General features: G+C 41.5%; 1 protein-coding gene across 3 annotated transcripts in view; it reads right to left on the bottom strand.

Moving 5' to 3' along the window:
* The window catches only part of VSNL1 (visinin like 1), a 101,656-nt gene that overhangs the window by 61,193 nt on the left and 24,385 nt on the right, over window positions 1-16,078 (bottom strand). For 2 of the 3 annotated variants that reach the window (XM_032652998.1, XM_032653000.1), the window contains exon 2: window positions 2,183-2,349. In XM_032652998.1, coding sequence (XP_032508889.1) covers window positions 2,183-2,344 — 162 coding nt within the window. In that variant the 5' untranslated portion in view covers window positions 2,345-2,349. The remainder of the gene's footprint in view (window positions 1-2,182; window positions 2,350-16,078) is intronic. The other variant, XM_032652999.1, reaches the window with a different exon arrangement.

Raw genomic sequence — 16,078 nt, 5'->3', positions numbered from 1 at the left:
CCTTCCTGGAAAAAAAAATTCCACTCTGGGGGGAGGGAGGAGTAGGGGTTGATATTGGTACATATATCTCAGTTGTACCATAAAACACTGGGGGATGTTTGATGTTTACACACACCCCTCCCTTAGCTTGAGGTGGATTTTATTTTCAGTGCTGAGTACTTCCAGCATGTAAATAAAATACTTCCTTTCCTGCATTTGAACTATTTCTTCAAAGGCAAAACCACTCTCACTTTGAACAAACAGTGAGAAACATGGCACATAGAGCTCTCTTAAACACAGAGTGACAGCTTGCATGGCTTTTACTGATATGAACGTGGCTTTGACAAATCTCATTTGTCTGTACTTCCCTTCGGGCTGAGGGAAGACAGTTCTGAGGCAGAGGCTAACTTCTGGGTGATAAAATGGTAGAAGATGTGACTTTGAAAACTGGTGAGTTGTATAAAAATCTAGGAAAATGCATACCATCCCACTTCTCAGCAAAAGCAATTTATGTCAATTGAATGGTAAAAGCGTTTCTCAGTGCTTCCATGTAAAAGATCTCTACACGAAAAACTAATTACTCAGATATTCTTAGAAGTGTCACAGTAATCTTATACCACGCACACATACCACGTTTTGTGTACGTTTCTACACACATTTAAAAAGATAGTTATAGATACCTTGAGCCCTCAGGTGGTCAGCACTAGATTAATGACAATCACGGATTCTTGACATTCATTAGTGGTTCATGCAGGATTAGCGAGCTTTTATTAATGCGATAACCACCTGCAAACCGAGCACCCAAAGCCACAGCTAAGACTTTGACACAATCCGTCCATCTATCTAACCATGTGGCTAAACTTCCATCTCATCCCTTGCCTCTTATGCACTGGATGTAACCATCGTAACTGCAGGGTGGGTGATGCAGTTTGAATCCTGTGTTCATCACTCTCTTGCTTTCTTTTTCATGTGATGTTGTTATTGCTTTTATTTGTAGTTCTATAAAACATATTTTTATCTTATCTGTGTTTAATTTAAAGTATTTTGAGACTGACTTTTTGCACTTCATGTTTCAGTGTTAACTGCAGTTCAACTGTTTTGACTGCCGTGTGAGTATACCACAGTTTATTCTCCACTCTCCCTTTGATGGGCGTTTGGGTTTTTTCCCAGTTTTGGTATTGTGAGCAGTGCAGCTATGAGCATTCTTATACATGTTCCTTCTTGTACATATGCAAGGATGGAATTGCTGGAGCAAAGGCTGTATGAGATGTTCAACTTCAAGAGAGAATGACACTGTTTAATATTTTATGTAATCATCCCATGCACCTGTTATGCATGTGGGTGGTTCATATTGCTCAAATGGATACTTGCTGCACTTGAATGATGAGCACTATTATCTATTTGGAATTTTAGTCAGAAAAAGTTAAAAGAGAAACAATTACAAACAGAGTAATGAAAAGAGAAACACTTTTCCCACAAGCCTCACATTATCGAAGTATAAACAAAATGGAATGTCTTAGATCACGCCAAATCTAGAACAACTACAAATGATAAACTCAGACAAACCGAAGCAATACCACTGCAGTACAAATCATACCTTACACGGAACAGTTTTATCTAATGTCCAGGGGAACGTTAACTTCTAAACAGTACAAAATCCTGGGGAAAGTCCATATTTTAGACCTTGATAGAATGATAGAAGACCATCCTGGTTGACCTTGATGTATACCAGAACTCCCTACTTCCTTCTAAATGCAAAGCTGTGGAGATCTGTATATTTTTCTTACCTGCAAATAAGGGGACTTTCTGGGTGCAAAAGCCCTCCCACATACTTTGCTAACTGAGAGAGGTACAGATACCTTTAACAAGCCAAACAATGGTGCAATTAGCCGCCTGTCAATAACCATCAGAAAATGCTATTATCTGAGAGTTGTACTGTGCTTTACCAGATGCTATCATCCTCTGAACTGTCTGGTGTTTTGATTGAACAATTACTCTTCTTGTTCAGAAATTGCTTGACTTATGTCTGGAACAAAACACATCCCTTTGCATTTTTAAAAATGACCATTTTTCTTTTTGGGTGGAAAACCACCAGAGCTGAAACAAATTGGCTACTTCGAGTTATAATTCCATGTGAAGCTACATGCGATGAAGACAATGTTCTCTGGCCTGAAGATTAGAAAAACATTGAAAAACAACTTACCTTCACGTAGAGCTGCTGAAATTCCTCGAGATTCAGCCTCCCGCTTGGACAGTCCTTGAGAAATCCTTTGTACCACTGCTTGAGTTCATGCTCATTAAACTCTGTGCTCTTCACCAGGTCCTCCATCACTTCGGGGGCCAGTTTGCTATTCTGTTTCCCCATTCTGCCTGATGAAAAGCAAATTAATGCAATTAGCGCTGTGGCTGTGATCATTTCAAGCTTGATTAAGAGCCAAGCTAGAGTTCTGAGCAGTCCCTTGTGGTTAGAAGTCCCTCCAGTGTGTCTGATCAAAGTCTCCCCAAGTCTGTTTCCTTCTATTTGATATTCTAGAAAAGAGGTGACCAGAAAAGACTTCTCAAAAGGCTGTAGAGTTCATCCTCCTCCATCACGTGTCATCTTTTACACAGCACTGACTCCCACATGGAAAGCCAACATCCCTTTTTATGCTATTCATGTTAAGTACATGGAAAATGTTTGTATTCTCATTTTACAAATTATGATTCATTAGCACTTACTGCACAGGTGCCTAATTCTACATGTAGTTTGCAGGGATATTAAGTGGGATTATTGACAAGAACGGTAAGAAGGACTTATAGCCAAATGATCGAAAAGTGGCTTTGGAAATCTGATCAGCAATGGTAGGGAATGCGTTGTTCTAGTTCCAAAGTTTCTGCTGTTTTTTTCTTTTTCAAATGCCAACAGATCATTTTTACTAGTCTCATTAATTCTCTATCTCTCTTCTCATCTTCAGAAACTTCCTACAACATTGCCTTCAGTGTTGACAACTTCTGGATGGCTTTTTTTAAAAGATTGGTTAGTGAATTTCAGTTGACATAATTCCATTCTATTCTTATTACTGCCAGTAAGTCAAAATAATAGTGCATAAAATAAAATATAAAATACATTGATTATATGCCAGGTTGTGTGGCCAACATCACAGTCCCACAGTAGGTGGACAGAGCATAGGTTTAGAGTTATCCCTGATTTGGCCATTGACCTTATGTGTTGCTTACAGCAACATTAATTAACTGCTTTAGCGTCAATTTCTTTCTCGATAAAGCACACATAAAAAAAAAAAACTCTTTCAGATTTACTGTGATGGCTAATTAAGAAATACGTAGGTAAACAAAGACCAAAAAAAGTCCAAAATTAAAAGTTTTATTACTGCAGGAAAATTAAAGATGATTTTTTTAAATTTCCCTTTAATGTTGTTGTTTTGTGACAAAAAAGAATTAAAACAAATTAACCACAGAGTAATTTAAAAAGTCAAGTTGGTGATTTTACTAACAGAACAAGGAAAGTAACGCAAGATCTGTAAAGTCCTGTTAGAGGAGACAGAGTTAGGTTTCGGAGAATTTATCCAAGTGGACCTAGTCCTTCAGTGTGCTTGAGACAAATTCTCTACTAGGCTCTCAGCAGGTCTATACTTGCAATAGCCCAGAAGGGGTAATCTAACCACATAGCCTGTTGTTATTATGTTTTTACCTTCTTCTAAAACAGATTCCACACCCATTGTCAGTAGCCTGCCCTAACACTGAACAATTCTTTCAAAATAATGAAACCAAATCACTCTTGCTGCTTTCAGGGGGAGCTGCTTCTTCGGAAGCACACAGCATGGTGAAAAGATGCTGTTTAGGTGGCCATTTGCTTCCAAACTCTTCTGCTTGATAAGAGGGCCTGAGGATGTGCAACTATGCCCTTTCTCATGGAGTTTCTCTACATATTTTTGCTCTTAATTTCAAGTTTCAAGTCTCTGATTAAAAACATCTCTTAATTATAAGTTACTGTGGGATTCCACAGCTGGATATGGAAATCAAGTGGGTACTCAGGTGTCAGGTTTAATTAATCTGGGTAAGAAAATGGTAATTCATGGTTATCTTGATAATCAAAAGATGTATTACCAACCTTTCAGTACTTCTCTTTGCTCTTTTCAGTGGAGAATTACAAATTTTCATTATTGAACTAGACTCTCACCTAATAATAATAGCTACTGAACCTGAGTGGCTGCAGGGGAGGCACTAGGATGGACACTTCACAACCTGGACCTCTAACCCTGTGACAACTCAGCAAAATAATTAGGGCAGCTCTCTCGTACAAAATCGTACAACTAACGAGTGGCAGAGCTAGAATTTGAACGTGGGTCTGCAAGACTCTAGTGCACAGTCACCGACAGACAGGTGGTTGGAAGGCATTGCAGGAGAAGGAACAGGAACCGCGAAAGCAGGAAGGTTTGAGAGGCTGAATCAGCGTTTCCTGGCGCTGCAAGAGGGATGAGAGAGGGATCACTTTGCCAAGCTCCTGTTTGGAAAAGCCTGTTAGATTTACCAAAACCACAAGCTCAGAAGTGAGTCTGTATGAATGATGGGAAAAGGGGTTAAGGGTTATTAAAAACCACCTCCCCCAAGGGCCTTTAGAAGGTCAACGTGTCAGCTTCTCTCTTAAGCAAGGGAGCTTGGATTCTCTACACATCATTGCGATGCCTTAAACTGTTCAGTTGATCCCGGGAGAGGATGGTCTCTTACACAAAAGGGGAACATTGTCAGCCCCATGAATCACAGTTTTGGGGACTCAAATGCAGAACTTCATGCATCTTGGTTACAGGTCATGGTCAGCACCATCACTCAGGTGTGCCTGGAAATGAATCATGTACAAAATCAAGTTCTGACCTGGCTCAGAGCGGCACTGCCGCCGCCCTCATCAGGTTTTGCCTGGATTAATAATCCTCCCTGGGCTCTCTACTCCAACCTGCCTCCTGCACGGCTGCTTGAATGAGTTTCTGAAATGCAAACCTCAGCATGTGATCTTCTCCCAAAAACGCTCAACAGCTCACCGTTGTCTACAGGACGTAGCCCCAGCTTGCTAGCATGGCACAGTCTTGCCGACTCATAGCCTCATTTTCTGCCAATCTGTCTTTTCACTTCATATGCTAGTAATAATCAACTGTTACAGGTCCCGGGGCTTGCATGCTTCCACACAGTCATGCTTTGCGTGTGCTGTTTCTTTTCCCAGAATGTCAACCCCCTTTGTCTGTTCAGCACACTTCTTCTCCTTCTTTCAGTAGTCTCAGCGCACGTGCCAGCTCCTCTGTGAAATCTCTGCAGACTTTCCAAGGCTGACTTAGGCATCCTTTGTCCTCGGCCTCTCCCTTCCCTTATAAAAGCTTCCATGATCTTTACTGATTTCTCTACTGGATTGTTAGTTGCTTGAGAGGACTGCTTTTATTTATCTTTGTACCCTGGTACCTCATACTAGATGCTCAACAAATATTTTTTGAGGAAATGAATGAATGGGACGTGAGCCACTGTGAAGGACCTTGTCACTGGTCTTCATTAGTCCCATTATGGGATTTGGTATGTTTCTTTCTGGGAAAATCAGCCTCATAATAATCTATACATGAGGAGAGTCAATGCAATCTTAAGTATAAAGTGCAGACGGCAGATGGGAGGAATGTTTCATTTAACTGTATAGAAAATAGCCTGACCTTCTAGAGATTGTTTCCTGGTCTGTCTTCATCATTAAATTCTAAATAGCTTGAAGTCAGGGCCTGTGCCTTTGTTTCAGTATCCTCAGTACTTGACATAAAGGTGATTCTTAGTTATGTCTGATAAATGAATTGATGTCCTCCCCGTACTGGGGCTGCAGTGACATGGGCCAAGTAGTTTCCTTCATTATGAGACTGGGATGAAAGAAAGGGTAAAATGACAGTAAAGCTTAACATGTTCCCCAAAAGAGTCCATGACATAATGGGGAGGATTTATGCCCACTCTATTTCTAGTTAAATCTGTGATCTTGGGCAAGATCCTTTCCTTTCCTGTTGCTCAGTTTCCCCAACTGAAAAATGAGTTGGACAAGATGATCTTTAAGGTCCTCGCGCCCCCACCACTCATTGATTGGCAGCATAAGTTTTCTAAGTATGAAAACATGAGTCACAGACTTCAACCTGGCTTGTCTCAAAAGAGTCGGTGCATGCTGGCTCTGCATTCTTTACCTGAAAACCGGTGGTACTTGAGCATTTGTTACCTAAGGGAGGGGAAAGATAGCAGAGTGTATTATTTTTATGCTAGGGTTCCAGGCTGTGAGATAAAAGCCAGCCCAGCCCCAAATCAAATAATTCCTCATGCTTTGAGTTGTCATAGAGACTCAGTGCTAGGCACAGAATGGGACTGGTAGAAGGGTTCTGATGGGCAAGAGAAGACCACGTTTTTATACACTGCAGTTCACAGAAGGCTTCTGTGTAACAATATTTACCCGTATAACAATGCTGTAAGAAAGAGATCATTATCATCTCTTTTATTGACGAGGAGTTTGAAGCTCAGAAAGAATACATAATTTACCCTAGCTCAGCTAGCTAGTAAAAAGCTTAGTACAGAGAGAACAAGATGTCTCAAACCTCGTTGGTTTCCTGATAAAGGCTCTTATCTCTTGCCTGGATTCTTCAACCACCTCTTAACTGGTCTTCCTGCCTTGGGTTTGGCCACTTCTCATTCATTTCCTACCCTGTCTTGATAACAGGATTCTAGAGCAGAAGAGGCAAAACATGTAAGAATGCTCTGAGAACTGGGAAGCTTCCTGGAAGGGAGAAAAGACCCACCCGAAGGTCCGAGAAGCTCCCATGAGCATCCTTCCTCCACAGACCCTTTTGGTCTTAAAGAAGATTCAAATAAAATATATATGTGGTGTGTGTGTGTGTGTGTGTGTGTGTGTGTGTGTGTGTGTGTGTGTGAGTTGCCCTGAGCCTGTCCTTTGCCTACTCTGCTACCTAAGCCCAGCTTCTCAGGACACACCAAGGCTTGCTGCATGCGATGAGGCACACAGAACAGCACGCCTGGCTTCTCCTAGGTAATTGGACCATCAGTCTGGCTGAATCTTGGTGAGATTCATGCAAAGACTTGGGGGCTGAGTTGGGGTGGCACCACCACACATGCAGACACACAGCAAGATGAACACAGTGATGGGGAAACAGTCCCGGAAATAGGGCTCAGAGCAGAGGTTGAAAGAGCTTTAGGGGCTCAGGTGGGAGGCCTATGGAACACACAACAGTGCCAGGTATGGAAGGAGTCTTGAATGGAGTTGATCCGGTTCTAGTGTCGAGTTACCTGGGCCAGCCTTGAAAATATCAGGTCTTCTCTCTGGGCTCTGGGATTCTCACCTGAACATGAGAATAACTGGAAGAGCCTGGCGTTGCTTGTGCTTACACTTCTGCCTGGATCCCCCTTTCTTTTCCTTAACACTGGCCCAAATCTTACTCCCTCTGCAAGGCTCAGTTCCAATGCTGTCTTCTCTGTGACACGTTTCTACAAATTCTCACTAATCTCCCCTCCTCCTGTCCTTAAAGGCATGGATTTGTACCAATGATGGTTGATGGTCTGGTTAAATGAGGCAGATAGAAACTCTCTGGGCAACTCAGTTCAGTGGACATTTATAGACATCGTCTATGAGAAAGGCCCTGTACTGGGCACACTGGGGTGTAAAGAGAAGACATGGTTCCAGCCTTGAAGGCTCAGAACTGGATGCAGGAGACATTCACCTCTTGGAATATGGGGCCTGGAGAGATGAATGTTCACAGCCAAGAGCTGGGGAGCACAAGGGACAGAGAGACAAATTCCCACCCATATCAGGCAACTTCAACTGTGGCTGGTCCCCAGGTGAAAACCCTTAAGCAGTTGTGTCCCAAACTTGCCTAAGTGCAAGAATCATCCTTGGTTATTTTGTTAAAAATACAGCTTCATTGGGGCTTCCCTGGTGGCGCAGTGGTTGAGAGTCCGCCTGCCGATGCAGGGGACACAGATTCCCGCCCCGGTCCGGGAAGATCCCACGTGCCGCGGAGCGGCTGGGCCTGTGAGCCATGGCTGCTAAGCCTGCGTGTCCGGAGCCTGTGCTCCACAACGGGAGAGGTCACAACAGTGAGAGGCTCACGTACCGCAAAAAAAAAAAAAAAAAAAAAAAAAAAAAATAAAGGTAGATGGTCTAACGAGAAAACACCCAAAGCAGCACAAACATAACCCAAGTTGTCTCCGATTCCTCACTCCTTCCATCTGGCATCCTCGACATGGTTTCAAGATCCTGTACTGGGGTCTAGCGTTAAGATTTTAAAAATCACACAACTAGGGAAGACGAAAGCTTGTAAAGATCTGACTCTGGGTTCTTCTGTTTTTAAGCCCCTTGGTTTCAGTTGGAGAGTTTGAGGTCTTCCAATATGACACAGGCAACTGATGGCACAGCCAGGATGAGAACCCCAGTCTCCTGACCTAACTGGGCAGTCCCACCCTCCCACCCTCACAGTGTGCTGTCCCCACGCCAAACACACATAGCCCGTAAGCCAGGAGGCATGTTTACCTGTGTGCCAGGGTGCTGAAACAATCCCCATCACCAACCCTCTTGGATCCCTTAAACAAATGACATTAGGTTGCTAGTTTCCAGAGACTGTTAGAACAACCCTGAAAATTAAGCCTCAAAGTTTCCCAGCACATTGTGTGGGGTTTTCTTTTCTAATAAAGGCAAATATCTGGCCCTCTGGATCTTTCTGCTCTTCTCTTCTTCATCCCCCTAAAGCCGAGGGCTCACAAGTCCCCAGCAGCTCTTCCCAGGGGGCAGGGAGAGTGTCGATCACAGGCTGGCCTTTCATGCCACCTCTGGGGACTAGAACAGCTTCAGAAAAGGGGAGACGGGCTTTCTCGTGGCGTTCTCTGATGATTTTCCCTCCAACTGGGAACCTCCTGGGATGACAGTGGAGATCCTACCCTACAAGCATAAAACAGGCAGGGGGCACCGACTACATCCTTGGGGATTCAAGATAAGTCACAGGGCTAGGAGCAGCCTGGAGCATCAGTGGTGCAAGCTCTCTCCTTGCCCTCAGAGTAAGGACTTGGATATCCCAAGGGGCAAGTGCCATGTTCAAGTGTCTACCAGTAGTGGCAGAGTCACTCAAGTCTTCTGACTCTTAGGCTGGTGGTCTTTCCCCTCTGAGAACCATCTGCTCTTACCATGTTCCTAAATGCTTAACTGTACAGTAACTCTAAAAAAGACTTTAACTCACGTTGGTGGGCCTTAAGTACAAAGAACTTTGACATTCTCAGATAAAGGTGATTTGATAGAAGTAAAATGCTCTATCTGAAGGAAGTATGATACTAAAAATTAATTTGTTCACTTATTTAACAAACTTTTACTCAATATTATCATCTATTACAAAGATAAATGTGGTTCCCAAATCTCTATGGTAGGCCTTTCCTGAAGAGTAGAGAATATATCCATCTACCTGCTAGACATTTCTACCTTTATATCCTACAAACGTATCAAATTCAGCATATTCTCCTGTGCTCCTCTCTGGGTAAATGGCCCCACCACCTGCCCAGGGTTCCTTATAAGCCTGGGGGTTATAGCTAATCAATTATCCAGTTAAGTAGTCTGTAGATTCTACTTCCTAACTCTCTCTCAGGTTTCATCTGCCTCTCTCTGTGGCCACTACTTTAGTGCAGGACATGATCAACTCTCACTTCGATGACTGCAGTAGCCTCCTAACTCGCTTGCTTTCCCCTCTACGGTGTTGCCCTCCATCTTCCACACTACAGCCAAAATGACCTTTTTAAAACACAAAATCCAATCACATCACTGCTCTGCCTAACCCCTCAGTGGCCTCCCATTATCCTTACTCTGAATCCAATCCTCACCCCGGGACCTACTCTGTCCCCACCCCACCTTTTGTCCACCCTCCCCGTGCTCCCACCCTATGCTTCAACTTCCTGTATCATCGCAAACCTCTCTGGTTGTTTACTAGCTGTTCCTTTTGCTGTAAGGGCAGTTCCCATCAGGTCCACTTTGATCTTCCAGTAAACTCCAATCCATACTCCAGATACGGACGGGGATCATCTCCTGTGACTTTCTTGTCTGGCTTCCTCTTTCTCACCTTGACTCTTGTACACACTGCTGTCACCATGCCACCTGCCATGGCATGGTCACCACAAGGCACGTCTGCTGTCTCACCAGACCTGGGTTTCCTCAAGGGGAACGTGATTGTCACGTTCACCTTGGCATCCAGTTCAGAGCCTACCATTGAACAGGTGCACAGGAAACGCTGTTGAATCAATTATGATGTGATCTCAGTCAACAACGAGCTAGAGCTTATCAGCTGAGCGATAAGCAAGAACCTATGAAACAGAGATCAAAGCCGACTGTGCTAAATGCCATTAGGGAGAGACCAGCAAAGTGTTGAAAGAGAGACAAAGACAGAGAGACAGAGAGAGAAAGAGGTGGGGGGGGGGGACCTCCAGGAATCACTAACAAAACTACCTTAGGAACTGAAAAATGAAAAATTGGATGAAGGATTTTTCACAAAGTGGTCCTTCAAAATGATCACAAGGAAATAATCACAAACCTGCAGAGACATATATATATAAGAATGCTTACTTCAGCATTGTTTAAAACAATTAAAAGCAAAACCTTTTCAGAAAATAACCTAACTGTCCATCAAAGGAAACTGGTTAGATAGATTTTGGTAGAACTATACAATGGAGATGATGAAGCCATTAGAAGTGGTAATGTAGATCTACATTGACTGGTATGAACTAGTATTGGGTCAATGTCATTTATTTCAATTAAAACACACAAACATAAAACAACTGTATATTCTCAAGGATAAACACCTGAGAACATATACTAAATACAATAGAATGGAGGAGGAGAATGGAAGTGAGTGCAGAAGATATAAAACATAAGAGGTGCTTTATATAAACAATGATGATTGTGTGCCACGAACGGAAGAATATGATTAACATAAGTGTACTCTTGAGGTCCAAAAAAAGAAAGAAAAAAGGAGAGAAGAAATTGCAATAAACTGTTAAGTAAAAAAGCAAGTCACAAAACAGTATACGTAGTATCGCCTTGCTTTTGCCTTATATGCACACAAGCTCAAGTCAGTGCGCACAGAAATTTGGGGCCGTACGTAATTTACATCAAAGTATTACCAGTGGTTGTAACTGCTGGCAATACACTGGTAATATTTCACTCCCCCCCCCCCCCGTATCATTTCAGAATTTTTATAATGTGCACATATAACATTGTAATCAGAAAAAAATGTACATAAATAATTTCAACAAACAAACAAACAAAATGTCTTTGGTTCACAAACCGTCTCAGGAATCCTGGAAAGAGAACTTTTGTGGTGCTTTCAATTAAAGCCACGTTTTTTTCAAATAGTTAATTCACAGCAGTATTTCCGGGTTCACCTGTAGGCCAAAGACCTTTAGTTCTCAAGCCCACCCTGGTTAGCTCTGGGTGAAAGGATGAATACGGGGGAGAAGCTCAGGAGACACTCGGGTCCGCTGCCTTCTCCCCCATCTTGGTACATGGAGAAGCAGTGATGGGGAGACACAGTGTTGGGAGGGGAGCCCTGTGTGTCAGAGCCTCTGACCCTCAGCATCTACCCTGTTGGGAAACCTCTCTGAGGCTCAATTCTACCATCTGTGAGATTGATGATAACAATCCCAATCTCAGATGTGTTATCACAAGGTGTAAGATAGGAAAGAGCTTTGTCAATGTCAACACACTATCCAGTGTTCATTATAATGACTGAAATTGAAACTCAAAAGATGGAAAATTCAAAGATAGAGAAATGATAATGCCATAGATCATAACTTCTGGGTGCCTAAGGTCAGATCTCGGATTGTCCAATGAGGTCCAGAGAGGGATCTATTTGAAGGTCAAAGGAAAGACCTCAGAAGGTGAAGGGGCGCAGAATTAGCCACTTCAGAACATGTCTCTTTCGCATAAGGATTATTTTAGGGTGATTATTTTTAATAAACAGCAAACATAGGAGAATCTCTGAAAACCCGAGAAGTTACCCTTCTGAAGGAGACATCTACATTTATGAGGGAAATCTCCATTTGTAAGGTATCTCCCTCTCTGAACAGAATTTAGGAGGATGACTAAATCTCCAGGAACTCTTATCAATGGAGAAGGTAACTGACTTAAATCTGCATAACAACCATACCCTTGCTTACTGTGCTTTGCCTGATAGGGTCTCACATCTGGCTTTCCTTCCCATCAACATCTTCTTTTATCTTCAGCTGAAGTTAGTATTTAAGGGGATAGCTTGGACCATTTCAGAGAGTTACTCATTTTTTTGGATAGTTCACTTGTATAAGAAGTTATACATGTTATTAAACTTATGTTTTTCTCCAGTTAATCTGTCTTAACCAAGAACCTAGAGGGTAGAAGGAAAATTACTTTTCCTCCCTTACAAAGGCTTTGGAAACAATGGTATCTCTGGATGTGTCTGGGATCAAGCTTCCCTGCCATTTTCCCAGGAAATAGGAAACGGTGATTTGCCTGAAGGTTAAGACCACCGGCCTGGGTTCTCAGCCTGGAACTTTGGGCCATGAAACCCACTGACATCCTCAGGAAAAGTTTCCCAGGGCCCTGCCAAAAGACCTGTGTGGATTTTCCGTGCTTTGATAGGTTAATGTGACCATGCCTTTTCCTAAAACACAAGAGTCGGTTTTCAGTCCCAACTCTGCCCATGTTTTCCTGTGTGACCTTGGCAACAGTTGGCTTCTTCTTTGAGCTTCCATTTTTCTCATCTCCAAAAGTTCTATGAGAGTTTCTGCCTCACCTAATTCACCAGGTCACTGTAAGGAACAAACCACAGAAGCAGCTTGTAACTTGTGAAACTGTTTCTAGTTCTTCATCTAGAGCACTTTCCAGGACACCTCAGGAAAGAAAACAAGACCCAGACGTGTGGAAAGAAGTGGGCTTTGTTAAGCAGGAATGAAGAGAGAGAGTGACGTGCAAATCCCAGGCTCGACGGAGCAAAGACACCTGATGGTGAGCAGCTCTGAAGCTTCACCAAGAAGCTAGAGAAGCAGAGGCGACCGCACACTCCTTCTTGGGGCTTTGGGAGGTAGCTGGGAAGAGCGTATTTACCAAAACTTGCCAGAGGAGAGCTGGCCCTCAACATTGAGGTTCCTGGCTTTGATGTATTTCCAGCTCTGAATCATGCTCAACCCGTCCTTGCTGGGCCTTTGTGAAGTATCCAGTAAGGCTGGAACAAAGCACTTTACTGTGGTGCATGAAAAATATCTTGGCTAAAAGGAGCAATGCCAAGGCTGAGAGGGCTAAAATTAGACCTTCCGGTTCTGTTTGACTTTGCCGTTGTGTGCACAGGCTGCTAACGTGGCATCCTCCACACGCCTCCCTCCCGGCCGTGGGCCTTCTGAGAGCACAGGTAACATGTGCTGAAGGAAAGGAAGTGCTGCTTCCTCTGGCACCCCGTGGGGATGACAAATGCTTCTGGGCCTATGTCACTGCCACTTGGAGCAGTAGGTTGAGTAATACTTAGTTTGAAGGAATCTGTTTCCACAGCAGCTAATTTGTAGATTAAGATAAAACCATATCTATCCTTCCCATTAATCTAATGCCCTTCCATGTTGAAACCAAAAGGAAATCTCAAGATGATCATATAGTTGAACCTTATATTTACCTTTACCTAAGAATTTACAGCTTCACTTACATAACTGTTGCAGAACTCAGAGAACTAGTTCTAAGTACTTCACATCATGCTGTGCAGTAGTGTCATCTACAGAAAAGAGCACGGACCTTGGAGTTAGATGAGGTGAGATCCCCAACTCCGGCACTTCTGTTAGCTGGTGCCTTTAGGAAAGTTATTGAACCTTTCTTATCCCATTCGTTCCACTTTAAGTTGTGTATGTTAATAACTATCTCAAAATGTTAAATGAAATAATAAATTTACATAATCAATATTTTGGCAGTAATGATCATGGCTTATATTAGTAAGTACTTACCATGTGTTCACGGATTATGCTCTTCATGTTTACAATAATTTAATGAAGTAGCCACCATGTATGTCTTCATTTTACAGTCAAGGAAAATAAGGCTCAGAGAATTTAACAAACTTGCCCAAGGTCACACAGTAAGAAAACAGTGGGATTTGAATCCTGGATGGTGCTTATCCACTGTTAGCTATTCTGCCTTATTAAAGGAGATGAGAAACAAGAAAGTGCTTTCCAGGGCAGAAACTGTTATTTCAATGTAAGGGTTCATTACTCTCCTTTCTGGCCTGGGTGCTGCCCTGATCTATGCATTTCTTTACCCAAGTGAGGCAACTTAAGGGTAGTGAGAGTCCAGGTCGGTTATCTCCTGGCCCCCAGGGTGTTGGGGCAGGGGCTGGTTGCTAAATACAAGGGCAGAAATTGAAGAAGCTGGGAATGTCTAGGCTAGAGCAGCAAAGACTCAAGAGAGGAAATTTGAGCTCTCTCCAAATAAGTGAAGGATTTACTGGCACAAAAACAGACTTATAGATCAGCATAACAGAACGGAGAGTCTAGAAATAGATCTGGCTACACATAATTACTTAATGTATGATCAAGGAAGATTTTTAGAACAAGGAGGAAAGGAAATGTAATTTTGTAAGGGATGCCATCATCACCACTTGATAGCAGTTAGGTGAAAAATGTAAGTCAGAACCACACCACGTACATCTTTTAAAACATCACTAACATTTGGAATAAACAGTTTAATATAAAATTAAGTCAAAGCAAACTATTAGAAACTGAAAATATGTGCTATTATATACATATACACATAGCTTTACATATAAAGCAAATACCAGTAATTAAGGAAACCATTTGAATCAGAAAAGAGGAATGATCAGAACGTGAAAAGATAATTCATGCCAGAGTAAACACAAATAGTTAACAAAACCAGAGAAACATATTTAACCTATTTATGATGGTTAAATTAAACTCTCTAAACATAAAAGCAGTGGCAGAAACTATAAAGTATATGATTGATATATGTAACTATATAAATTCAAAGTTTAGAGAGTCTAAAAACACCAGAAAAAAGGGCAAATATCAAAATGTGAAAAATATGTCACATAAATGTCATTCATGGATTAAAGGTGCTTAAAAATAAATGGGAAGAGAATATGACAGAAGGCTGGGCAATGAACACGAACAGAACAAAAGACACAGTACCAATGGCCAATTTCAATCGTTCAAATAACCTAACATGGTAAAACTGTATGTTGGTACAACCCACTAGAAAGTACTAGAAATCAAGAAGCATTAAATATCAACACTTTTGATTCCAGAGGAAGCTATCTTAAAGAAATAATCCAAGAGAAAAAAGTTGCATATAGGGATATAATTATTGCAGCTTTATTTAATAATGGTAAAAACTCTAGAACTATAACCATGTCCCATTTGGGAAATGTATAGTAAATTATGGCATGTTTACTCAATGGAATATAAAGTTGTGAATACAATGTTGAAACATGGCAAATTACTTATGATATGTTAAGTGGAAAAAGCAGACATACAATATTAAATACACATTATAATTACAACTATTTACTGAAAAAATGAAGTCAGTTGTTTTCCTGTCTTCCTCCTTACACATCAATAAAAAGTGCAGACAAAAGGACAGGCAACGGTGAGGAAAAAATAGAAAAATAGAGACTATTCCACAAAATCAAACATATTACTAGTCTGAGTTTCAGAAAGAGTGAGAAGAGAAAATATTGAGGGGAATTATCAAAGAAATTATCAAAAACAATTTGTTTATTATTACTATTTTTTGACTTAAAAAATGTTAGATTGATTTACAAAATACAGACTATGTGCAGAAACCTTGTTATGTATCAGGATATGGAGATGAATAAGAAGCTTCTTAACTCCTGTAGAAACCAATGACCCAGTGGAAGATATAAATAATATATAAAAAATTTAATTACAATTTATAATATGGAGTGATAACACATTTCTATAATGTACAAGATTCTATGGTAGCACATTAATGTTAATGGTGAGAGATCTATAAGTTACCATTTTAACTTACATTAAAATATGAGAACTTGAAAAGATCTTTGTAAAATCTAATTAA

Source organism: Phocoena sinus, chromosome 13, assembly GCF_008692025.1.
Source record: "Phocoena sinus isolate mPhoSin1 chromosome 13, mPhoSin1.pri, whole genome shotgun sequence".
Classification (NCBI taxonomy): domain Eukaryota; kingdom Metazoa; phylum Chordata; class Mammalia; order Artiodactyla; family Phocoenidae; genus Phocoena; species Phocoena sinus.
The sequence above is the reverse complement of the archived record's forward strand: the minus strand, read 5'-3'. Positions and strand labels throughout refer to the sequence as shown.